The sequence below is a fragment of the Pristis pectinata genome, chromosome 32 (genome assembly GCF_009764475.1).
Source record: "Pristis pectinata isolate sPriPec2 chromosome 32, sPriPec2.1.pri, whole genome shotgun sequence".
Classification (NCBI taxonomy): Eukaryota; Metazoa; Chordata; class Chondrichthyes; order Rhinopristiformes; family Pristidae; genus Pristis; species Pristis pectinata.
The window spans coordinates 6,546,962-6,571,484 of record NC_067436.1 but is presented as its reverse complement, the minus strand read 5'-3'; the positions used below and the strand labels follow the sequence as shown (position 1 = coordinate 6,571,484).

General features: G+C 50.3%; 1 protein-coding gene across 5 annotated transcripts in view; it reads right to left on the bottom strand.

Annotated features, from left to right (window-relative positions):
* LOC127585242 (AP-3 complex subunit beta-2) overlaps positions 1-24,523 on the bottom strand; it is a 128,735-nt gene that overhangs the window by 30,086 nt on the left and 74,126 nt on the right. For all 5 annotated transcript variants that reach the window (XM_052042547.1, XM_052042545.1, XM_052042548.1 and 2 more), the window contains 9 exons: positions 22,958-23,055; positions 21,102-21,156; positions 19,596-19,667; positions 19,456-19,518; positions 13,658-13,790; positions 12,935-13,044; positions 10,763-10,939; positions 8,064-8,250; positions 6,629-6,747 (listed from right to left, as the gene is read on the bottom strand). In XM_052042547.1, the coding sequence (XP_051898507.1) occupies positions 6,629-6,747; positions 8,064-8,250; positions 10,763-10,939; positions 12,935-13,044; positions 13,658-13,790; positions 19,456-19,518; positions 19,596-19,667; positions 21,102-21,156; positions 22,958-23,055 (1,014 nt within the window). The remainder of the gene's footprint in view (positions 1-6,628; positions 6,748-8,063; positions 8,251-10,762; positions 10,940-12,934; positions 13,045-13,657; positions 13,791-19,455; positions 19,519-19,595; positions 19,668-21,101; positions 21,157-22,957; positions 23,056-24,523) is intronic.

Sequence of the window (24,523 nt, the reverse complement as noted above, 5' to 3'; positions counted from 1 at the left end):
TAGAAGAAATAAATGGGCAGACTACTATTTAAATGGGGAGAAAATTCAGAATTCAGAGAGGCAAAGGGATACCCTAAAAGCTAACCTCCAGGTTGAGTCGGTGTTGAAGAAGGAAAATACAATGTTGGCATTCATTTCTAGAGAAATAGAATATAAGAGCAGGGATGTGATGTTGAGGCTCTATAAGGCATTGGTAAGACCTCACTTGGAGTACTGTGTGCAGTTTTGGGCTCCTTATTTAAGAAAGGACGTGCTGACGTTGGAGAAGGTTCAGAGAAGATTCACCAGAATGATTCCAGGAATGAGAGGGTTAACATATGAGGAACGTTTGATGGCTCTTGGGCTGTATGCCTTGGAGTTCAGAAGAATGAGGGGGGACCTCACAGAAACATTTTGAATATTAAAAGGCCTGGACAGAGTAGATGTGGCAAAGTTGTTTTCCATGGTAGGGGAGTCTAGTAACAAGAGGGCATGACTTCAGGACTGAAGGTTGCCCATTCAGAACAGAGATGTGGAGAAATTTCTTTTGCCAGAGAGTGATGAATCTGTGGAACTTGTTGCCACAGGCGGCTGTGGAGGCAAAGTCATTGGGTGTATTTAAGGCAGAGATTGATAGGTATCTGAGTAGCCAGGGCATCAAAGGTTATGGTGAGAAGGCGGGGGAGAGGGGCTAAATGGGAGAATGGATCAGCTCATGATAGAATGGCGGAGCAGACTCGATGGGCCGAATGGCCAACTTCTGCTCCTTTGTCTTATGGTCCTGAACTTCACACCCTTCTCCCCATAGGGTGGTTGGAATTTCTCAGCTTAGCCAGTGTTAAGAGCAACACTAACCAGCTTGGTGCAGGACTAACCCCTCCAGCACAGTACAGACCAGCTCTGTCCAATTTGCCTCAACTGTGGTCCAGGTTGATGCAGAGGCCAAACCAACTCGTCATGGTAATAAAAGCAAATTGCTGGAAACACTCAGCAGGTCAGGCAGCATCCATGGAGAGAGGATCAGAGCTGTTTCACGTCAAACGTTAACTCTCTCTTCCCACAGATGCTGAGTGTTCCCAGGGATTCCTGTTCTTATTTCAGATTTATCTTTTGATTTTTATCACGGTAATATTTTGCTCAGTATAACACTCAGTGTTAACAGTCAACACTGTAATAATCAGGTGCAGAAATACTCAGCCCTTGTATTTATCCTCTTCTGGTTCTGGGCATCGTTGGCCAGGCCAGCATTTATTGCCCATCCCCAAATGCCCTTGTGAAGCAGTGGGGGGAGCTGCCTTCTTAAACCACTGCAGCCAAGGTGCTTCCACAGTGCTGATGGTCTGGGAGTTCCAGGATTTAGACCCAGCAATCATGAAGGAACACCAACATATCTCCACGTCAGGACAGTGTGTGATTTGGAGGGGAACCTGCAAGTAGTGGTGGTCCCATGAAGTTGGTAGTCTTGTCCACCAATGTGGCAGAGGGCACGAGTGGAGCTCTGGACAATAACTATCTCAGGATGGAACTAAGCAGTGCATCAAATAACTTCATCCTCCCTACCCACAGTAGCACCAACTGGCCTCTTACCAAGTTAGGGACCTCGGTATCAAAGCCTGATCAAGCGTTGGCCAAGTGTTGGGTTAGTAGGGTTAACTGGCCACTGTAAACTGCCCCCGGTGTGTAGGTGAGTGGTAGCATCAGGGGTGGGGGAAGAGAATGTGGGAATAATGTAAGTGGGTGACAGTCAGTCAGTGAAGACTTGGTGGGCCAAAGACCTTGTTTCCGTGCTGTGTGACTCTGAATGGTGGGCGCTCCCAACTCAGATGATGAAAATCAATAAAGTGCAGGCGCCCGCTTCTGACGAGGGGTCTTCAACCCGAAACGTTAACCTCATTTCTCTCTCCACAGATGCTGCCTGACCTGCTGAGTGGTTCCAGCATTTTATGTTTTTAGTGCTGCTAACTCAGGCTTGGATTCCTGATCTTCCCATGATTTTCCTGTCGAATCCATTTAACCTTAGGGGATGTTGCCTAGCAATCTGATAAACCCTAGCTCAAACACCTAGCGTGTGTGCATGCATGTGTGCGTGCATGCATGTGTGCGTGTGCATCTCTGTTTGTGTATATGTGTGTGTGTGGATGCATGTGTAGTCTATGTTTCTGTATCTACATGTGTGTGTGTGTCTGTGTGTACGTGTGTGTGTATGTGTGTGTGTGTATGTGTGTGTATAACTGGGGTGAGGGAGTGGACTGGAGGGCAGGTTATTGGTCGGGGATGTGTGAATGAGGGACTCCAGCGACCTCCCAGAGACAGTGCAGGGGCATTTAGGAAGTTTCTCACTTACGCACAGGCAGCCCAGCCCCAGGTCTCTGCTCTGTGAGGCAGTGGCTCCAATATCTGCACCGCTATCAAGAGCTGTGTAATGAGCAGAATCAATGTGCAAGGATATGCACGTGTGACTTTTGAATACCACAAATTCCACTTGCCAATGTGTTACTGTTCAAACATTACTGCCCTTGGAGTTGTTTGGAATGTCTGTGTGACCTTGTGCATTTACTGGGAGAAGTCCTTCTCTTCGACATCTGACAGGGAGAAAGTAAATAACAGCTGGAAGTTTGATATCAGGAATTAACCCACAGCCTTGGACTATGGAGCAGTCCCTGGTAAAAATATCTGTAGAACAAGCCAAAGGGAGATATGGAGCTTGTTCTATGGGCCAAATGGGATGTGTAGCACAGATTAGTTGGGCCGAAAGGCCTGTTTCCCAGCTGTAAAACTCTACGAAACACTGTTCAGCTGACATCAGGAAATGCTCCTCACTCCAAAGATCTCTGAGAACGATTCGGGCCAAAATGGTTCGGCTCCTGCTCCCAGTTTCCCAAAGGCCAAAAAGAGGCGAGAGATTTTATTGCAAGAAGTGATACAGCAAGAACCGCAGAGACAGCAAACCCATTCACAGCACCAACGCATCCAAGTACCTAAGTTGATCACAGCCGATGGTCAGTGCCAGGTGACCAATGGGCATTCTGCCAACAAGGCTGACGAATGCCCATGTTAGCTGCCAACTTTTCCTGGCGGGCCTATTAAGGGGCGATTTGATGTCCTTCAGCGGGACGAGGTCTGGATGCTTTCTGAGGATACTGGGAGTCTTTCAGGATCCCCTCTTAATGCTTCTGGTTCCTGGGGTAGGACCAGCAATGAATGACACCAGGTGGTCTCCAGCAGGTGCCCCAGCTGTTGTGTGGCTCCACACAGTAAGGGTTGGGTGCTGAGGGTATTAGCAGAAACAGGGGGCAACCACAACAGGGTAACTGATGGGTGGGAGCTGGACCTGGCCAGGTAGCCCACACAGGGGTGCCGAGAGACTCAGGACTTCGTGATGAGCGACAGGGTCGAAAGTCTGGCTACAGAGTGGAAACGGCGGCTGCTGGCACGATGGCCGATTCTCCTGGGGCTTCAACTTGTTCCCTGGACTCAGCACTTCAAGTGTTCCTGTTTAATGCTTCGGCGCAAGGCTGCACAGTCTACGTCGCCATGTTGTGAGATGAGGCGCTGGGGTCAGGTGGGGGGGGGGTTCCTGGGGTCGGGTGGGAGGAGCCCTGGGTCAGGTGGGAGGGGCCTGGTCGGGTGGGTGGTTCTCTGGGGTCAGGTGGGAGGGGTCAGTGAGATTCCAATGGAGCCTCATCTGCAATCTGCAAATCAGGTAGCATGTTGGAGAGAGAAACAGATTTAACAATTCAGGTCGGACACCCTTGGTTAGAACTGATCAAAAGGGCAACGTTAAGTTGCAGAGAAGGTGCTGGGAGGGACGAACAGGTCAAAGGAAACATCTGTGATAGGGTGAGACAGGCACAGAGGTGCAATCACCCTGTAACTGCCCCATTCACCCATCTGGTCTCACCCTATCAAAGATATTCCTTTTGCCTCATCTGTCCATTCTTTCTGCCACCTTTCCTACAGCATTTTATCTGCCTTTCCCTGTTCTGATGAAGCGTCTCCAACCTGAAACATTGACACTGTTTCTCTCTCCGCAGATGCCACCTGACCTGCTGAGTGTTTCTTATCATTCTCCGTTTCAGGTTTCCAGCACCTTCAGGTTTTTTTGACGTTTCCCTGCGATCTGACCTGACCATCATCCTAGATCCCCGATAGACTGCACGACGGGCACTCCCAGGTGTGAAAACACACAGCACTGCAAACACAGCACACCTGCACTCACACCTCTTTCCAGTCTCCCAGCAAGCCAATCCGCACTTCTGTCTCCAAGGACACTTCCTTCTGTGGGGAGCATCGCAGAGGATATTTAGACGGCTACTCCACTGAGCTGCACCTCAGAATCATCAAACTGCAGAGCACCATTGCTGGGACACTCTCCTACTTCCCAGGCCACTGTCCGTGGACCTCTGTTGCAACTACAAACCTATGTTGTCAGGTCTCTGCACAGCTCCCAATCTCCAGTCAGCTCACCAGCCTGCTCCGCCTTCCTTCAAAGCATTCCACAATCCAGGAACTGTCGGGCATTTGGGATGCAGTCAGAAAGAGCAGCAATGTGCAGGACTTGGAGCACTGGAGACTTTGCTTTGGAATATTTATGATAATGAGCTTAGAACTGTGTTTATCCCAAAAGCAAAGTATAGCAGACACTGGAAACCTGAAACACAAACAGTAATACAGGCTGTCCCTGGGTAGTGCATTTTTCCAGATGTTTATAAGTCGGAAAATAAACCAAAATCACTCGACATGGTAACCAGACCTTCACAGTATTGTAAAGAATGACATCGAAGATGCATAAGATTGGCAAGAAAGAACAATTGCTAGAAGTAGAGAGAGAGAGGAAACTAGTTCTGCTGTTCATAGGAACGAACTTGTGTACATATGTCGGACTTCTGAATTTAATAATATCCTGGGAGCTCGTTTGTATGTACAGGTGTCCATAAGTCGGGCATTCGTAACCTGGGGACGGTCTGTAATCAGCTGGTCGAACAGTGATGAGAGAAACAGAATTAACAATGAGGGTTTTTGTCAGAACGTTTATCCTGACTTGTGTCCACATTCTCAGACACCACTGACCTGAAATGTTAACTCTGTTTCTCTCTCCACGGATGCTGCTTGACCCGCTGGGAATTTCCAGCATTTTTTATTTCAGATTTCCAGTATCTGCAGTTTAATTTTTCAATATCGTGTTAACTCAGGGTTCACACGTGTAGAAATGACCCCATCAGTACTTTGTTTTTCTAAGGTGGTCACATCACCACTTTTAGTGTTCATATAAGCTCCTTACTTCACAATCCCCAACAATGATGGAGTACCAAAGTTTGCAGCCAATTCCCAGGTGCTACATCCTTTTGGGTGAAGCAGGTTCTAGATTTCCGCTCCGCTCATGTACAGACAGTAGCTCAGAATGGTCAAGCTCCAAAGTTGAGCCTTTGTTCTGGACTCTCTCCCCGAGGCAATGCTCTCCCCAAAAAGTAATTGCTTTGCAGGAAGACACCCAGCCCAACGTCTCGGAAGCTCTTTGGTACCTGGAGTAAAAGCAGCAGGGGCAAACACCTTCTCCTTCGAGCGATCAGTCATCCTTTCCCTGCCTCTACTACCTGCTGCACAATTGGTGTAGAAGTGGAATCCCATCCTTAACCCTCTCATGTTAGATAGAGTCGTACAGAAACAGGCCCTTCGGCCCACCACAACCATGCTGACCTTTTTCCCCATCTACACTAATCCCATTAGCCTGCGTTAGGGCATCATTCTAAGTCTTGCCTATTTACCTCTCTAAATGCCTCTTTAACATAGCGTTTGTATCTGATTCCACCACCTACTCAAACAGCGAGTCCCAGATATCACCTGCTCTGTGTTCTTGTCCTGTCCCTCTCTCTCCCTTCCTTGAAACCCAGCTCTCCACCAAGTTATTGGTTACCTGGCCCCACTAGTCTCCAATATTGGTAATGCTTTTGTTACCGGTGATATAGAACATAGAACAGTACAGCACAATACAGGCCCTTCGGCCCACAATATTGTGCCGACCTTTAAACCTTGCCTAAGACTATCTAACCCCTTCCTCCCACATATCCCTCTATTTTAAATTCCTCCATATGCTTATCTAGCAATCTCTTGAATTTGTCCAATGTACCTGCCTCCACCACCGCCCCAGGCAGCACATTCCATGCCCCAACCACTCTCTGGGTAAAAAACCTCCCTCTGATATCTCCCTTGAACTTCCCACCCATTACTTTAAAGCCATGCCCTCTTGTATTGAGCATTGGAGCCCTGGGAAAGAGGCGCTGGCTGTCCACTCTATCTATTCCTCTTAATATTTTGTACACCTCTGTCATGTCTCCTCTCATCCTCCTTCTCTCCAAAGAGTAAAGCCCTAGCCCCCTTAGTCTCTCCTCATAATGCATACTCTCCAAACCAGGCAGCATCCTGGTAAATCTCCTATGCACCCTTTCCAATGCTTCCACATCCTTCCAATAATGAGGCGACCAGAACTGGACACAGTACTCCAAGTGTGGCCTAACCAGAGTTTTGTAGAGCTGCATCATTACCTCGCGGCTCTTAAACTCAATCCCTTGATTATATAAACGTAAGCAACTGTTGTTATAGCAGACTCCACACCCCTCCACCACCCTCAGCACACAGCCTGCACCCTTACCTCAACGTTGCGGACTGAAGGGTCGGGGGCTGCTTCCGGCCAATCAGGGAGCTCCTGGTATCCGCTGGCTTTGCTGTTGAGCAGGTGGGACAGTGATCCGAGCTGGAAGTGGTCCCGATCTGCGAGGAAGACAAGACCCCAACGTTAAAAAAACTGTGTCTGAACCCCTGGTGTTAGACTCCTCCACGACACAGCATGGCAAAGCCACTGCTTCACAGCTCCAATGACCGGGGTTCGATCCCGACCTTGGGCGCCGTCTGTGTGGAGTTTGCACGTTCTCCCTGTGACATCGTGGGTTTCCTCTGGATGCTCTAGTTTCCTCCCACATCCCAAAGACATGTGTGTTGATAGGTTAATTGGCCGCTGTGAGGTAACCCTAGTGCAAGTGGGGGATGGGAGGGTCAGAGTGCAGTTGTTGGGCATGTGAGAGAGAATAGGTTACAGGGAGATAAATGGGGACTAGGACTGCATTAAAGCTAGCATAGATTCAATGGGCCAAATACCCTCCTACATCCTTAGAAAATATAAAACATATGAGTACTGTAGGGATTGCATTAGAAAACATAGTACCCTCACCTACACAAAGCCATTTCACTCAAATTATCTGAAAACTGGAGATCGTTTCAAACACCAAACTCCCACGCTGCTAAATCTGAAGAGCTGGAGAGTTTATTTCTGTTGTAACAAACAATGCAAACTACCAGGAGCAAATTGGTCACATTTTTAAGAATATAATAATTTAGTTTATAACACCGGTAACACAGTAGGTCATTTACCAATCCAGGGGCACAGAGTAATGAGCCAGAGACTGTCGTTCAATGTTTTTTTGCAAGAAGCTGGAGTATAAAAGTAGGGTGGGTTGCGGCACAACTGTGTAGGATGCTGCTGAGACCAAGCCTGGTTTGGACCACATCTGGTGAGACCACGTCTGGCGGGACCGCGCCTAGCGAGACTATGCCTGGTAGTCTCAGAATGTCAGAAGAAAACTGATTCGGGGGGGGGGGGGGGGGGAGTGGGGGGGGATGTCTTCACACAGAGGTCGGTGAACCTTTGGAATCCTCCAATGCAGAGGCTCAGTCACTGAGTTCAAGCACATCCCAATAGATATCTCCAGAAATCCAGGGATAGGGAGATAGTGCCAGAAAATAGTGCTGAGGTCAAACGGTGCCGAGGTCAAATGATGCCATGATCTTGATGAGTGGGTTGCAGGAATGGTGGATCCTCCCTCTCTTGCTCCTACTTCTCTGGTCTTTCAGCGACGCCCATCCCCTACGAGGAGATTGTGGGCTCACCTCCCCCCCCTGTAGAATCCATAACAGCCCTGGAACCCCCGACTCTGCTCACTACCTGGGGTGTGGCAGCAAACACATCAGACCACGAGCAACTCTGCCCCACCAATCAGGAGGTAGTGTCACCGTGCATGGTTCCCTCCTACCTTTGAAGGAAGACTCGAGCACCGGAGCCGGCTTCTGGGCCAGGAACAACTTCTTGGCGTACTTGTTCAACACCCCGCTCTTCTCTGTGGGAACAATGAGCTGGCGGATGAAGCGAGCTCGGTCACGGATGTCATAGTTCTGGTCGTACTTGGCCAGGTTTAGAACGTACTGGGTCAGCAGTTTGGTCTGGAGTTTAAAGCATAAATGAATTCACATCACTGGATGAAGCTTCAACTTGTGGGAATAAATGCTGCGAACAAGGCAACAGAATGATCTGCAGTGGGGACCTTACAGGGGAAGTAAGATCAGTGGGTGTTAGAACCACTCAGGTGATGCTGTATGGCCTGGTGAGTCACGGTATTCCTTGACTTATGAACGTTCTATTTGTGAATTTTTGCTGCTGAATTGTTAGGGCACATGTTTCCGACTTACAAAGCTATTTCTCACTGTTATGAGTAGTGCTACTCTTCACACACAGGAATACACTGCACCAAAATACCCACAAGGTATTTAGCCTGGCCTATTCACTTCACAAAATTTCACTGTCCAAACCATTTTCCAAGAATACGTCCCTTTCACAAATCAACGAATGGCTGTTTTTCTGACATTTGTAGGTTTATTGCTTCATGGTTGTCCTTGAGGTTAATGTTCTTGGATATTCTTCCTACATAGAACACTACAGCACAGTACAGGCCCTTCAGCCCACAATGTTGTGCCGACATCTTATCCTGCTCTAAGATCTATCTAACTCTTCCCTCCCACATAGCCCCCTATTTTTCTATCATTCATGTGTCTATCTAAGAGTCTCTTAAATGTCCCTAATGTATCTGGCCCCACAAACTCTGCAGGCAGTATGTTCCACACACCCACCACTCTCTGTGTAAAAAACTTGCCCCTGACATCCCCCTTATACCTTCCTCCAATCACCTTAAAATTATGTCCCCTCTTAAAATACTGTCCTTGATATGCTGGCAAGTTGTGCCCATTAGGTCAATCATACAGGCAAGGGGTGCGTTTAGGACCCTAGCTATTGGTTTATTATTGTCATGTGTACTGAGATACAGCAAAAAGCTTTTTGTGTTGTGTGTCATCCAGATCATTCCATACATAATTACATCGAGGTAGTAAAAAGAAAACAGAGTGCAGAATATAGTGATGCAGTTACAGAGAAGGTGCAATGCACATAGATAAATAAAGTGCAAGGGCCACGATAAGGTAGATTGGGAGGTCAAGAGCAACACACAAAATGCTGGAGGAACTCAGCGGGTCAGGCAGCATCTACGATCCTTTGACTCGACCTGAAACGTCAACTATCCATTTCCCACCACAGATGCTGCCTGACCCGCTGAGTTCCTCCAGCATTTTGTGTATTGCTCCAGATCGCCAGCATCTACAGTCTCTCCTGTGTCTCCACAGGGAGATGAAGAGTTTACCTTTTAGCATGTGGGAGGTAGGGCTGGGGATGTCATGTTACAGCTGTGCAGGTCATTGGTTAGGCATCACTTGTGTGCAGATCCGGTTGCCACATGTGGGAAGGACATGATTAAGGGTGCAGAAAGGATTTGTTGCAGGATGCTGCCAGGACTTGAGTCATAAAAGGAGAGCCTGGATAGGCTGGGACTGTTTTCCCTGGAGCGAAGGAGGCTGAGGGGTGACCTGATAGAGGTTTATCAAATTGAGGGGCATTGATAAGGTGGATGGTCACAGTCATTTTCCCATGGTAGGGGAGTCTAAAGCTAGAGGGCATAAGTGAGAGGGGTAAGATTTAAAGGGGCAGGTTTTTCATACAGAAGGTGGTGGGTGTATCGAACGAGGTGCCAGAGGAGTTGTTAGAGGCAGCTACAATTACAATGTTTAAGACATTTGGACAGGGACATGGATAGGAAATGTTTAGAGGGATATGGGCCAAATGCAGGCAAATGGGACTAGCTCAGGTAGGCACCTTGATTGGTGTGGATGAGTTGGGCTGTTTCCGTGCTATGTAAGTCGATCTCTACAAACCACACGTTCAGGACCCCAACTAAGTGGGAGTCACATTATATTTGCTTAGGAAGGTGGATTTACAACACTCCCATAGAAACAGTGGCAGGGCTGCCATACTGGCTCCTAAGAGACCAATGTCCCTTTAACAAGGAGGTGGACAGGTTTCTCATTGGATCCTGTGGGAGAATAGATAACATGGATCTCCTTAGGTGATTCCAAAAGCCTTAAGACAGAAGAGAAATTTGCTGAAGTGTTCATTCCCAATTGGTCTAGAATTTCGCTCTCCCAGGATTTGTCCTAAGAGGTCTGAGCGGGAGAGAGAGGCAGAGATGCTGGGGGAAAGGGGCCAAGTGTTCAGTCCTGGACCTTTGACCACCGTGGTGCGTTCGATGAGTTGTTGGCCTGGCTGGTCTCCTGTCCAATGCTTCTGCATGTTCAAAATAGACCGCTTTTATCTGTGTTGGAGACTTACCAGTGAAAGGGAACGATTAATATTTTTTTTCATTTTCCACTCAATTCGACCATTTATTCTTGAGACTGACGTTCGACTGCCAGTGAAATTTTAATTCGTAGGATAAACTCAAGGAAAATGGGACTTGGCGTTCTCACTTTAAAATGGACCAGTAACTACAGCGAGATAACTGAGTGTGGAACTCTCCATGCCAACCCTGCCACCTCTACATTAACCCATGTTCACCCGCGCTGGGTGTCTGACCTGTTTGGAATTGGTGAGGTAGAGCTTGGCAGCCAGGTTAATGATCTGCAGCTTCACAATGTCCTCCTCGCTTGTGAAGGACTTGGCCATTTTCCGCAGGACGTCAGGTGCTATCTTGGGCACGTGCTCGCAATACTCTCCGATCAGCCAAAGGATGCTGGCCCTTGCCATTGGAACCTGCCCAGAGGAAGAGGAGGGGGGTGGGTGGGGGAAAATCCATCGGTAAAGAGGTTGGTCCAGGAATTCCACTGCTCCCGAATATATTCGAGCGATGAAGGTGGCGTTAACATGTGAAGGACCGTTTTAGTGGTGGGTCCACCTCTACATGTTTCGGTGTACCCCGAGAGAGAGAGAGAGACCAGAGCATCAGAGCCTGGGGGCAGTGGGTGAGAAAGGTGGGTGGTAAGGAATGGGCTGTGGGGCTGGGAGGGGTTGGAGATCAGGGCCCCTATTGGGGGATTGCTGGCCTGGAATCTAAGGGGGTGGGAGCGAGCTTTGTCTTGGGTGCTGGGATGGAGGGGTGGGAGGTTTCACAGTTAGAACATAGAATATTACAGCACAGTACAGGCCCCTCGGCCCATGATATTGTGCCGACATTTTATCCTGCTCTAAGATCTATCTAACCTTTCCCTCCCACATAGCCCTCCATTTCTCTATCATTCATGTGTCTACCATGTGTAAAGTACTGGCTTCCTCTGTAGGAGTCCCAGTGCTGTGTCAGTGAGACCTGATGGTGCAGGGACTGACTGACAATGGGACTACATTGCCCAATTTCTCCAAGGGCAGTATGGCATGGAAAGTGACATCATCCCGTGCACTCCTGATGCAGTTATAGACCCGGATCACTCAGGGGAGCCCCTGTAGAATTTACAGGGGACACAAAACAAGCTGGAAACGATGGATATTGTTTCACCCAGAATAAAGTCAACATTCTAACGCTGGAATGGGGTGGACTTCTGATCATTTTTCTTTAGGTCTGAAATCACTGCTCATTTTTCTTTATCACTGCCAGCCCCGGATGGTGTAATTCATGGTAATGCTCTTGCCTTTGAGACAGGAGTTTGTAGGTTCAAGTCCTGCTCCAGAACGTAGGCTGACACCCCAGTGCAGTACCGAGGGACTACTGCGTTGTTGCATCTTCCTCAGTGTGCATTTCTCAATCAAATCAACTCCGAGCAAACCAGGAAATCTGGGAACTGCATCCAAAATCAAATGAACCTTGTTATAATCTTCATGGTTGGAAACTCAAGGCCCCATAGGACAACTTTTATTGGACTGAAAGCTCCTGCCTTCCCCTTCCCAATCAGGGGAGGCACAGTGGTGTAGCTAGTAGGGATGCTTCCTCACAGCTCCAGCGATCCGGGTTCAATCCTGACCTCAGGTGCTGTTTGTGTGGTTTGCACGTTCTCCCTGTGACTGTGTAGGCTCCTTCCGGGTGCTCCGATTTCCTCCCACCTCCCAAAGGCATGTGGGTCACTCAGTTAATTGGCTGTTGTAAATCGCCCCAAGTATGTTGGTGTGGAGTAGGATTTGGGGAGACGTCGAAAGAAGGTAGGGTGAAATGGGATTAGCGCAGGACGAGTGTAACTCGGTGATTGATAGCACGGACTCAGTGGGCCAAAGGGCCTGTTTCCATGCTGGATTTCTCTAAGAGGTGAGAAAGCTGGAATGGTCCAAGAAGACGGCTCTTAGGGATCTGGGATGAACCCCAACATTTGGAGAAAATCCTAATGGCAATTCATCATTTTGATTCACACGGTTACGGCAGGATGGGACGGATGGACTCACAAGGACGGGTCTCAGCCGCGGATCCTGCCCTGCACTCACCATGATTTTGGACGCAGTTCCCAGCTTTCCTGGTTTGCTCAGAGTTGATTTGATTGAGAAATGCACACTGAAGAAGATGCAACAACGCAGCAGTCCCTTGGTACTGCACCAGGGTGTCAGCGTAGGTTCCGGAGCATGACTTGAACCTACAACCTCCTATCTCAAAGACGAGAGTGTTACTGCTCAGCCATGGATTACACCATCCGGGGCTGGCGGTGATTTCAGACCTAAAGAAAAAAGATCAATCGCCGTCGACAGGGAGATGAGGATTCACACGGTTACAGTAGGACGGGACGGATGGATTCACAAGGACGGGTCTCCGCCGCGATCCTGCCCTGCACTCACCATGATGTTGTCGATGAGCTTTGCCATGTGCCTGATGATGTCACTGTGCTGAGCAGGCTGCATCTGCAACAGTTTCTTAATGACAACCACGGACTCGGCCACCACCAGCTCTGCAACACAAGGGCAGTGTTTGTTACAAGGTGCTGGGCACCCACCGTGGGACAGAGGGTCTTGGGGCAAAGGCACAACACACAAGGCAGAACCGCTGCAGTGGGAAACAGGGCAATGCTCGCCAATGTAGACAGAACAGAATATCAGAGGGATTACAGATTCAGGGACGGGGCAGCAAGTTTGCCAGGTTAAGAAACAAAGTCACGGAATTGCAAAGCAATAAACTATCTGGAACTCAGCAGGTCGGGCAGCATCTGTGGGAGGAAAGGAACTGTCAATGTTTCAGGGTCGAAACCCTGCATCAGGGATCTCCCACAGACGCTGCTCGACCCGCTGAGTTCCTCCAGCAGATGGTTTGTTGCCCCAGATTCCAACATTTGCAGTCTCCTGTGTCTTCATGGGATTGCAAGATGTGGGAGGTAGAATGGTGGGGAGCAGACAAGCAATCGGTGAGATCTTCCATCAAACGGAATGAAGCTATCAGAAGCTCTCACTTGTTTCCAACTCTGTCACAGATACATACAAGAAATACATTTTGTGAGAAGTGCCACACATGAGAAACTTTGCAATGGAGCTGCTCAGGGCTGGTTTTGCGTACTTGTTTGGACTTACCGTCTCTATTGGAGAGCAGTTGGACCAGGCCATTCAGGCAAGTGTCCTGGACCTCGTCGATGTTGGTGGCACAGCGACCAATAGCCTGAATGGTGGCAGCCACAAAGTCCTTGTCCTGGCTCTTGATGTATGTCTGAAGAGGTGGGAAAAGATTTTCACTCACAGGCGTGCACCTTGCCTTCTCGGTGACAGCACTCCACCAAACCAGGTAACCCCATCCTTGGCAGGAGGTCACTGGTTCAAACCCCACTCCCTCTCCTTGTTTCACAGACAAACGCTTCATTCCAACCCGATCTCACTGACTCACGTTCTATTTTTCTTCCCTGTGGCCCATAAAACAAGGGCAAAGTTCTCACATGGGTGAGGACACTTTCAAACACCAGAGAATGAATTGGATGAGACGGCAGTGGACTCACCTGGATGTTGCCTGGGATGAAGCAGTTCAGTTCTGAGGAGAGATTAGAGAGGCTGGAGCAGAGGAAGTTCAGAGGGGACATGATTGAGGTGCATTAGATTATGAGGGCCTCGACTGCAGGAACCGTGTCCCCTTAATGGGGTAAATAAAACCAGAAGACATAGATTTAGGGTAAGGGGCAGGAGATTTAGAGGGGATCTGAGGGGGACCTTTCTCACACAGGGATTGGTAAGTACCCTGGATACACTGCCTGAGAGTGTGGTGGAAAAGTATTTGCTCACAGCAGTGTCCAGACAAGCACTCGAATTGGACCAAGTGCTGGAAGTTGGGATTAATATGGATGGGTGCCCACTGCTTGGTAGGGACAGAGTGGGCCAAATGGCCTGTTTCCGCACTGTCCGGTTCTGTGAATCTACGACTCACCTACCACAGGAGAGGCAAGGCTCTACTTTAAACCGCTGCTCATTCTGGACAAGCCACCTCGAGGACATTGAGGCCACGGCTGGCAGATCTCCCCGGGGGTACTCCGGGGGGGGGGGGGGGGGGGGGGGGGCGGTCTCATCATTTAAGGTTCCGCCTCCGACCAACCCGCCTCTATCCAAAGCAACAAATTAGCAAAACTGTTCAAAGCAAAGGGCAAAAAAATCATTTCATTCAATTCCCCTCTGAGATTTCCATCGCAACAACCAGTGTAAATGGGTGTAACAGTGTAAAGCAAGTAACTCTGTCACTCGCAACAACAACTACACAGGATTACAGAATCTCTACAGCACAAAATGAGACCACTCAGCCCATCAAGTCCATGCACGCTTGTAGTAGAGCAAACCCATTAGTCCTGTTTCCTTCTCCATATTCCTACAAATAACCATCCCATTTCTGTGCAGAGCCTTTGACACATGAAGACATCCCAAGGCACTTTGTACGAAGGTAAATCTGTTGAAATCTGAGTGTCCAAGAGATTAACCTTCCGTTGCTTGGACTCTGAGACTCTCCCCGAGGGTTGGGGGATTACTGTGAACCAGCTCTTCTTGTGTGCAGGACAAAAGGACAGCACAGTGGTGCAGTCAGTAGAGCCACTGCCTCATAGCACCGGAGACACGGGTTCGATCCTGACCTCAGGCACTGCCTGTGTGGAGTTTGCATGTTCTCCCTGTCACCGCGTGGGTTTCCTCCCACACCCCAATGACATGCGGGTCGGTGGGTTAATTGGCTGCTGTAACTTGCCCCAAGTGTGGGTAGGTGGGAGGAAGAGTGATAGAGGGGTGGGGGGACGGTCATGGAGTTGGGGAGTAAGGTGTCTGCTGAATGTTTGTGTGGAAATTAGCCCTTTCCCAACCTTGATGTGAATGTGGGGACAATAAAATGTGGGATTAATGTCAGACTAGTGTAAATGGGTGGTTGTCACACGCTGAAGCAGTGTAGCGGTTAGCATAACGTTTTACAGCGCCAGCAACCTGGGTTCAATTCCGGCCGCTGTCTGTAAGGAGTTTGTATGTTCTCCCCGTGTCTGCGTGGGTTTCCTCCGGGTGCTCCGGTTTCCTCCCACATTCCAACGACGTACGGGTTAGGAAGTTGTGGGCCTGCTACGTTGGCGCCGGAAGTGTGGCGACACTTGCGGGCTGCCCCCAGAACACTCAAGGATGCATTTCACTGTGCGTTTCGATATACGTGTGACTAATAAAGATATCTTATCTTCTGTATAAGAAAGATAAAGAAAAGGTGAAATACAGAGTCCCTCTCCTGGCTGTGGAATCAGACCTACGTCCCACCCCTCTGGCAGTTATACCTCACCGCTCCACAACCCCCTGTGCTGTCTGCCTGGCCTTCTTTACTCAGGTCTCACTGGAGCCATTTACCATATGACCTCAGCCTGACCTCTTATTTAAACTGAGGCACTCGGAGACGGTTCCTTCTCCATAAGTCATTGAGGTCATCAGAAGGACATCTGGTCAAACAGCAGACTCCTGGGAAGGCTCACCAGTGGGGGATCCATGCTGACAGCTACCTTGAGAACAAGACCCTTGGGCTGGGACGAGCTCAGATGGGCATCTTGGTCAGCATGGACCAGTTGGGCCGAAGGGCCTGTTTCCGTGCTGTATGACTTCATGACTCTGAGATCCGGGATTTTTATACGCGGGTGCTTGTTGGGTGCCTGAAGTGGGAAGTGGGGAATATCCGAGCTGACCTGATACTTGTGTTTGAATAGGGAGCATGCTGTCCTCACCCAAAGAACCATTAAAAGGCCAGTGTTCTTCAAACAGAACTTACAGCCCTCAGGGAAAGGCTTTATGATACAATTGTTCCAGGATTGTATTTACACTTCACAGGAGGTGGCTCCTGGTCTATTTACTTCATCTCACCTTTCCCCCACTCCTTACCCCCCCTTGCCTGTTTAATTAACATCCCGTTGAAAACATCTCGGCTCCAGCTCTGACCTGATGTATTCCTGGATATTCCATCAGATTAATTTGATCGTGTGATGCATAACCATAGCGCCTTTCAATTCCTTTCCAATTATCGTGTTTCCTTTTGTTCAGTGCGCTCGTATGTCCCAGATAAATCATCTACTGTCTCGCAGCAAGATGAATAAAACACGATCAGAGTACGTCAAAGAAATGCTTCACTCAAGCAATCCTCTGAAGTTCCTGCAACAGTGCGCAGGTAATAGAGTTGCCACCTCTCATCTCCAGCGACCAGGGTTCAATCCCCACCTCCGGCACTGTCTGTGTGGAGTTTGCACCTTCTCCCCTCGACCCCGTGTTTCCCCCAGGTGCTCCGGTTTCCTCCCACATTCCACACAGATGTGGGTTTGGTAAGTTAATTGGGCCGCTGTAAATTACCCCTGGTGTAGATGAGTGGAGGAGTCGGGGGAATTGATGAGAATGTGAGGGAAAATAGGTTACGGGGGAGTAAGGCGGGGGAGGCAGTGGGATTGACAGGATTGTTCTGCGTGCTGGCATAGATGGGCTGAATGGCCTTGTAATGAAATCTGAACATGAAATGCAGAGTCCCCGTACGATTTCACTGGTTAGGTGCCACCTTGGTCACAATTTATACTGAATCACAGCATTTGTAGTCGGTGAGGAGGTAGTGGGAGGGGAGGGGAGGGTGGGGAGAAGCAGAGGAAGAAATCAGCAGGACTTCAATCCTGCTGTGTAACAACGCAAGGACCTGTTGCCCTGTTGAAAAACACTCAGCAGGCCAGGCAGCATCCGTGGAGAAAAGCAGGCGGTCAACGTTTCGGGTCAGGACCCTTCTTCAGGACCTGTTGCCTCCTGCAGAGGAGCGAATGCTCACTCTGGGGTCTCCACAACCTCCCCAGTGGCACCGACTCCCTCCATCCGACAGCCCCCTGACAAACTCCCCGCAGTAACAGGCCATTCTTATAAGGCGCAGACGGGCCCGCGGTTCCCCTTCACTGGCCGAGCTGCACTAAATACCCCTACAAGCATCGGTCAGGGCAGGTTGGGTGTAGCATGGAGGCCACGGGCACTGGGTGGTTTAACACCACGGAGCAGAGATCTGCTGCGGACCAGAGTCCACGAGATATGGGGCTAATTCAAGGTTCCACACAGCACAGTTTTCTGCATCTGAATGCAAGCTTTGCACTCATCACAAAAGTAACACAAAGGGTTAATTCCAAACAGTGGATAATCCAAAGGTTATCGATAACTTAGAGTATGCAATTATAGAAACTTATCGTACACGTGCAACAATATGTCTCTCACTCCGCCTCAATCTTCAGAGTCACTGATCACTGACCAGGGAAGGGATATCAGTGCCCTGGGGGGAGGGGGCAGAAGGACATCAGCTCTTCTCTGGGAGTGGAGGGAGTTGAGGGAAGGTGGTGAGTTGGTGTAAACAAGACCCTCCAATGAGATTCAGACATATGACACATCTTCCCCTTCCCACCCCAGAAGGATCATCCCCTTGCGATTCCCTGGTCCGCTCTTCCAACCCCAACTGACCGCTCCCTTCCTCACAACAGCGGCAGGAGCTACAGCACCCGTCCTTTTATCCCTTCCCCACCCCTCCCCCAGCCAGGGACCCAGACGGTCCCTGCTGGGGGAGCAGTGACTCACTCACACTCCAGTGAACTGCACTCGGTATTGACGATGGAGAAACTAAACGTGGGGTCGGTGACTGCCTTGAGGAGCACCTGTGCTCAGTCCACAGCAGTGACCCTGAACTTCAGGGTGCTGCCACTTTAATTCCCCAGCCCACTCCCACCCTGCCCTCCCTGTTTGTGGCCCCTGCACTGTTACAGTGAGGCCTCGGGTAAACCCAAGGAACAACACCTCACCTTGTGTCTGGGCACATTACAGCCTTCTGGACCTGGTATCAAATTGTCCAGCTTCAGATACCTCACTTCCCCTGCCTATATCGGAACTGGCCACCTGTAACACTGGCTCAGTTCACTGGCACAGCCTGTCCTACCGGGCATTTCCTACCACTCTGCATTACACAGTTAATGTTCCTCTCCAACGGCCCTCATCCACCTGTCCACTGGATAAATCCATCAACAGCTTATCCCTGTGGCAACCCTGGCCTCACCCTCTGAGAGAGCCTTTAGGGTCATAAGAGTTTTACAGCATGGATACAGGCCCTACGGCCCAACTTGTCTGTGCTGACCAATGTGCCTACCTGATCTCATCCCATTTGCCTGCATTTGGCCCATTTCCCTCTAAACCTTTCCTATCCACGTGTCACGGTAGTGTAGCGGTTAGTGTAATGCTGTTACAGCACCAGCGACCCGGGTTCAATTCCGGCCGCTGTCTGTAAGGAGTTTGTACGTTCTCCCCGTGTCTGCGTGGGTTTCCTCTGGGTGCTCTGGTTTCCTTCCACATTCCAAAGACATACAGGTTAGGAAGCTGTGGGCATGCTATGTCAGCGCTGGAAGCGTGGCGACACTTGCGGGCTGCCCCCAGAACACTCTATGCAAAAAGGTGCATTTCACTGTGTGTTTCGCCGTACGTGACTAATAAAGATATCTGATCTTATCTCTTATCTGTCCAAATATCTTTTAAACGTTGTAACTGTATCTGCCTCTAGCACTTTGCCTGACAGCTTGTACCCAACACCCTCTGCCCCTCAGGTCCCCTTCAACTCTTCCCCCTCTGACTTTAAACCTATGCCCTCTAGTGTTTAGACTCCTTTGTCCTATCCGTCTCCCTCTACAACTTAAAACTAACATGTTTTCTTCTTAGTCCTGACAAAAGGTCTTTAACCTGAAACGTTAGCTGTGTTTCTCTTCGCTGCCTGACCTACTGAGCATTTCCAATGTTTTCTGCTCTATTTATTTCACATTTCCAACATGTGCAGCTTATTTTAGATTAGACCCCACTTGCCAAAGAGCAAGTGACCACCCTTCGCACCACCTTACCTGGAATTCCCGGAGAATTGTGGATATGTTTGTCTCACTGGCCAGGTTAGTCAGGACCTCCAACTGCACAAGGCAAGGAAAGAGTAGTCAAAGTGTTGTCACGTTGTAGAGAGTCAACACCATCTGTGATCGTGACTCACCTTCAGCACCTTAATCTGGGTAGGGTCCGTGGACCTGATGTAGAAGCTCTTCAGATGAGGCTCAAACATTCCCTGAGGAATAAAAAGCAAAAATATTATGAATAGAGTCACTGTCCGATGGTGATCCGCTTCCCTGTGCATGAATCGAGGAGTGCACGCAAAGCTGTGAACAACACCGTCACTCACAGTTCCACAACCATCCCTCTCCACTATTCTCCCCGTTACTTTCTCATGGTCCCTGCACAATGCAGAGGACACTACCCCCTCACGCCATCCCATTCATTGAGGGAATTATCCAATCACTGCTGTCCGGCCGTGGCGCACACCCCCAGTTCCCTGTGGAATGTCACTGCCGAACCTGCTCCTCGTGTCTTTGACAGAATATTCTAGCCCACAGCAACTCGTGGCATCAGAAACGTTCGGATCTCGGCCCGGCTTTAACCTTTCCCATCTGGTCACCAATGGAAACCGTTTCTTTTCCAACCTAGCAAGACCTTCCTTTATTTTCAGCACCTCCATTAAATCTCCCCTTAAACCTCAGCCCTTCGAGCAACACAATTCACAACACAGGATGAACTACACTCATGGTTCCCCCTGAGTTGGCCTGATGGTCACTCCGTGAACGATACCCTCCCTCAGAGGGTACAGAACCTCAGAGTCACAAAGCATGGAAACAGGACCCCCTCCCCAACCAACCCGACCTGCACCAACCACCAACTTTTACACTAATCCCATTTTATTCTCCCACCAGCTTTCACCACTGACCCACACACTAAGAGCAATTTACCACGGCTAATTATCCTACATCTTTGGGACATGGAGCATTCAATGGAAACCCATGCAGTCATTGGGAGGACGTGTAAACTCCACGCAGACAGCACCGGAGGTCAGGATCGAACCCAGGTCTCCGGTGCGGTGAGGCAGCAGCACTACCTGCTGCACCACTGTGCTGCCCCCAAAGGGTCTCTTGACCACTGGTCAAATGTGCAAGTGAGTAAGACGAACTAAACGTCCAACATCATTCCTGCCTCACAGTCGGGAGTTAACCGTCAGACTAAGGTGGCATGAGAGGCATAGATAAGGTGGACGGTAACAGTCTTTTCCTCAGGGTAGGGGAGTCCAAAACTAGGGGGCATAGGTGTAGGGTGAGAGGGGAAAGATTTGAGAGAGACCCAGGGCGTAACTTTTTCATGCAGAGGGTGGTGGGTATATGGAACGAGCTGCCAGAGGAAGTGGGTGAGGCAGGTACAACAGTATCACTTAAGAAGCACTTGGATAGGTACATGGGCAGCTTGGAGGGATATGGGCCGAGTGCAGAAAATTAGGACTAGCTGGGTGGTCGGCATGGACTTGTTGGGCCGAAGGGCCTGTATCCAGGCTGTATTGCTCTCAGATTCTAAGATCTGCTGGTAAAGGGTTTTTTTGTTCAATGACTGCAGATAAAATCCTCAGAGGGACAAAGGACTTAATTGCACTTTTGCTCAGATCATTAGGGCAGCCACTCACCCGGCGTTTGATCGACATGGAGGCAACGTTCTGCAGGACCACGAACTGCACCTCACTGCGTGGAGAGAGACAAGAGGGGGAGAGAGGGTGAGCAGTAATCCATCGAGCTGAAACCCCCGAGCCCCATCACACCGGCGACGGTCTCAGACTATCTCTGACCCAAGCAAGGTGAGGAGACACAGGGCACACACGGACAATTCCGACAGAGATCCCTTGACGGTATTTTGAAGCTTGGGAGTTCTCCCTGTCCTCCTGGGAAATAGCTGTAACTGCACCAACATCATACAAACTGATGAAAACTGGTCTCACACTGCTTTTGGTGGGAGCTTGCTGTACGCAAATTGGCTGCTGTGTCGCTGACATTATGATCCTTCAGAAAATCCCTGTCGGTGCAGCGCACTTGAGGAAGTCTGGAGTTGGGAAAGGCTTTCCACAAATGCAAGCACCCAGCTTTTGTTAATGGAATTTTTCCTGGGACGAACAAGTAGAAGGTAGATTTGCATCCATCCAATTCCCGGATCCCGGGAGTATCAACACCAAATGAACTTGCACGTCACATTTGGCCCACTGGGTTCATGCCAGCTCCCTGGAGAGCAATCCCATCAATCCCTTTCCCCCCTCCTTATTTCACTGTAACTCTCTCGCACATTCCCATCCCATCCCCCCCCTCACCCACACACTCGGGACAATTCACGCAGCCAATTAATCTACCGACCCGCACGTCTTTGGGACGTGGGAGGAAACCGGAGCACCCGGGGTGGGGAACTCACACCCTCACGGGGAGAACGTGCAAACTCCACACAGACAGCAGCGGAGGTCAGGATTGAACCAGGGTCTCTGGTGCTGTGAGGCGGCGGCGCCACTGTTGCTGAAGGGGGGGAGGGGTGGTGGGGGGTGCAGGGGTGAGGACTGCTGGGGCAGAAGGGGGCAGGGGGAGTGGGGTGCAACCCCCCCCCCCCTTCCAACAGGACTGGAAAGAAGAGGAGGCTGGGAACTCAGCCTTACGGCATGAGTGTCCTCGCTCCTGGCTGCGGGGGACGGGACTCCGTGGTCTGCATGCAGTTAATGGGCCAAATGGCCTCCTCCTGTGCTGTTATGATAGCTGAAGCCCGTACCCCTCCAGGTCGGTCTGTCTGTCGACTGTGAGGTGGTGTCACTCTGAGTGCACACCTCATGGGTGGGTCAGACTGTATGCATCAGCTGCACTGAGTGAGCTGGGCTGCCTGTACACCTTCAGGGCCAATGTGACTGTATGTGCTGCAGTTGGTTCTGTCAGACAATACACCACAGAATGGGTCAGTCTGACTGTACACCACAGAGCATGCAAGTCTGACTGTAGATCCCAGTGTGTGACAGTCTGACTGTACAGTTGGAGGTGAAGCAGTCTGACTGTACAACCCCCAGGGGTGGGGCAGTCCAACTGCACAGTCCGAGGTGAAACCGTCTGACTGTACAGTCTGTTTAACAGTCTGACTGTACCACCCCCAGGGGCGGGGTGGTCCGACTGTAGAGTCCAAGGTGAAGCAGTCCGACTATACAACCCCCAGGGGTGGGGGCTGTCCTACTGTACAGTCCAAGGTGAAGCAGTCCGACTGTACAAATCCCAGGGGTGGGGCAGTCTGACTGTACAGTCCGAGGTGAAGCAGTCCGACTGTACCACCCCAGAGGGTTCCCACTCACGTTCTCCCACCTTACGTGCTCCCGGCGGTGGGGGGGTGGGGGGGAGTGGGAGTGGAATTCCGGAGGGATTGGAGCCCGTGGGTCAGGATCTGGGTGAGGCAGCACTGACGGGCGACTGGTCCCTCTGCCTGCCTGCCAGAAGGTTCCGTCTCTGGGCGCCCGCGCGGTTCCCCTACCTGTGGCTGCGCAGCAGGCGGACCAGGGCCTTGGCGATGACTCCGACCTCTGCCTTGGGTGCCAGGTGGAAGTAGAGCTGGGCCACGGCCATCACCACCTGCAGGAGGGGCAGCCGGTCAGTCAGTGACCAGTCACAGGGGGCAGTGGCTGCAGGTGCGGCAGGCCCAGCCCCAGAAGCTCGGATCACTCCCAGTATTCCCAGTGTCTGCTCCCAGCTTCCCTGGTGTCTGCTGCCAGTATTCCCAGTCTCTGCTCCCAATATTCCCAATGTCTTCTTCCAGGTTCCCTGGTGTCTGCTGCCAGTATTCCCAACCTCTGCTCCTAATATTCCCTGTGTCTGCTCCCTGTTTCCCAGGGACTGCTCCCAGTATTCCCATTCTCTGCTCCCAATATTCCCTGTGTCTGGCCCCAGTCTCCCAGGGACTGCTCCCATTTTCCCCAAAGTCTGCTCCTAGTATTCCCAGTAACAACACCCAATATTCCCAACGTCTATTCCCAGTATTTCGAGTGCCAGTCCTTGGCATCTCCAGTGCATGCAGACAGTGTGCCCTGTACTTGCTTCTGGTATCCCACATACCAGCTCCCGGTATTCCCAGTGTCGGCCTGATGTTCCATCGCCTCTGTTCTCTCTAACCTTGGGGCTGATGAGCACCCTCTCCCTCACCCCAGGGTGCTCCCCCACCCTCTCCTCACCTTCTCAAAGAAACAGCCCTTCCCCCTGCAGCCGAGAAGCACAGCTCGGCCACTCAGTCTACTGGACTCTCTCCCACCCTGTTAGACAGCTGCCCTTCCCCCCCCACCACCCTCTCCAAGCCAATGGACACCCCCTACTCACCGCCTCACCCACCAGCCCACACCCCACCCCCCAACCCAGCCCTGGCTCCGCCGATCTGTACCACCCGCTGATCCAGTCGCTGGTAACTGCGAGAGAGCCTGGAATGACTTAAATTCTGTTTGTATTGTGCGTACAATGTCAATCTGTTTAAGAGTGAGGAACATGATAACTGACCTACAGTAACAGTTTAACTTTGATGCAGGATATGTTACTGAAATGGGCGTGAATCGCAAAAACCGTAAATACCATTTTTATGAACATATGGAAGTTGAATAACAGCTGAGCATGGTGATATAATTTATGGTAATATAACACTGGTTATAGACTTCCATTAATCACTCAGTCAGGTCACAACCACTCTAGTAACCAGCAATGCAGAACTGGAACTGGGACAGCTGTGGGGGTCACCCCATCCCCTAGACCACATCTGGACAGCACAGAGGAGCATCTGGATTAACACCTGGATGTCAAGGGAGTTCTTGAACTGATATCAGCTTTGATTCTCCAGCCAGGCGAAGGGTGAAAGCTAGATACATTAACGTTAAGGGTTCACTGTAAATTGCATGAACACTAAGTGTTTATTGTACAAGAGAACTGAGGGGTTAGTGCAGGACAGTGGAGCTGAGGCAAAGGGTCGGTCATGGTCTTACTGAATGCTGGGACAGGCAACAAGGGGCCGGATGCCTTCCTCCTGTTTTTCCTTCTTATGCCCAGTGTGCAGTTGTCACTG